Source organism: Triticum dicoccoides, chromosome 1B (genome assembly GCF_002162155.2).
Source record: "Triticum dicoccoides isolate Atlit2015 ecotype Zavitan chromosome 1B, WEW_v2.0, whole genome shotgun sequence".
In the NCBI taxonomy this organism is placed as follows: domain Eukaryota; kingdom Viridiplantae; phylum Streptophyta; class Magnoliopsida; order Poales; family Poaceae; genus Triticum; species Triticum dicoccoides.
In genome coordinates, this window is record NC_041381.1 from 572,369,585 (window position 1) to 572,370,443 (window position 859).

At 61.6% G+C, this 859-nt stretch overlaps 1 protein-coding gene across 1 annotated transcript in view; it reads right to left on the minus strand.

Annotated features, from left to right (window-relative positions):
* LOC119348837 (high molecular mass early light-inducible protein HV58, chloroplastic-like) overlaps positions 1-563 on the minus strand; it is a 949-nt gene extending 386 nt beyond the window's left edge. The window contains exons 1-2 of the mRNA XM_037616827.1: positions 353-563; positions 1-254 (exon numbers count right to left, since the gene is read on the minus strand). The exon at positions 1-254 is cut by the window's left edge and continues 2 nt beyond it. Of these exons, the coding sequence (XP_037472724.1) occupies positions 1-254; positions 353-463 (365 nt within the window). The 5' untranslated portion in view covers positions 464-563. The remainder of the gene's footprint in view (positions 255-352) is intronic.
* Between the last annotated feature and the right edge of the window lie 296 nt (positions 564-859).

Below are 859 nucleotides of genomic sequence, written 5' to 3' on the forward strand. Positions count from 1 at the left end.
CTGCCGGCCTGGTCGAGGAGCCCACCGCCGCGCGCCGCCTCAACGGACAGCGCCGCCACGAATCCCACCATGGCCAGCCGGCCGTTGGTGCGCTCCGGCGCCGGGCCGCTGAAGGCCAGCGCGTCCCAGACCGAGGGGTTGGCCTTCTTGGTCATGGGCTTGGGTGCTGCCGGGATCGGGGTCGGGGCAGGGCTCGTGCGTGGGGATGAGGAGGTCGACGCGCTCGTCGTCTCCTTGGTTGAGTCCATGTCAGGCTGCGCATACACAAACAATTTTACATTGAGATCGAGTCTTGAAGTAACACTAGCCAGCCAGCATCCGAAACAGTTGAGTGCGTGACGTGAAAGCTCACCTCGGCCTGGGCCCTGACGACGAGGGCGCGCCGGCGCGGGGCCACCACCGGAGAACGGGCGGCGGACCGGCCGACGACGGCGAAGGAGCTCAAAGTCACCATGGTCGCCATTACTCGAGGCAGAGAAAAGCTAGCGCAGGAAGAGAACTAGAGAAGGTGCTGCTCGCTAGTTTAGAACGATGGTGATGACACTTGGCTGATGTTGCGTTGCTGTGCCTATTGTGAACGCGCAGGCGCGCATTTTATAGCGGCCGTGAGGAGGTTGCCGGTGGACGCGGCCGTGGCCACGTGAACGACGAGATAGAGCTGTACGTGGAGGGAGGGAGGCGGTGGGCTCACGTCGACGTGGACACCGAAGGCGCCCCATAACCCGCTCTCGCCAAAAACTGGCACGAGACAGATCCAGCATGTAGGAGGGTACGCGCACCATGTACTGACAAAAATGTTCCTCTTGACCTACGCTTAACAAAATACTATCACTCTGAGCGAATATTCATTTCCCGGGCT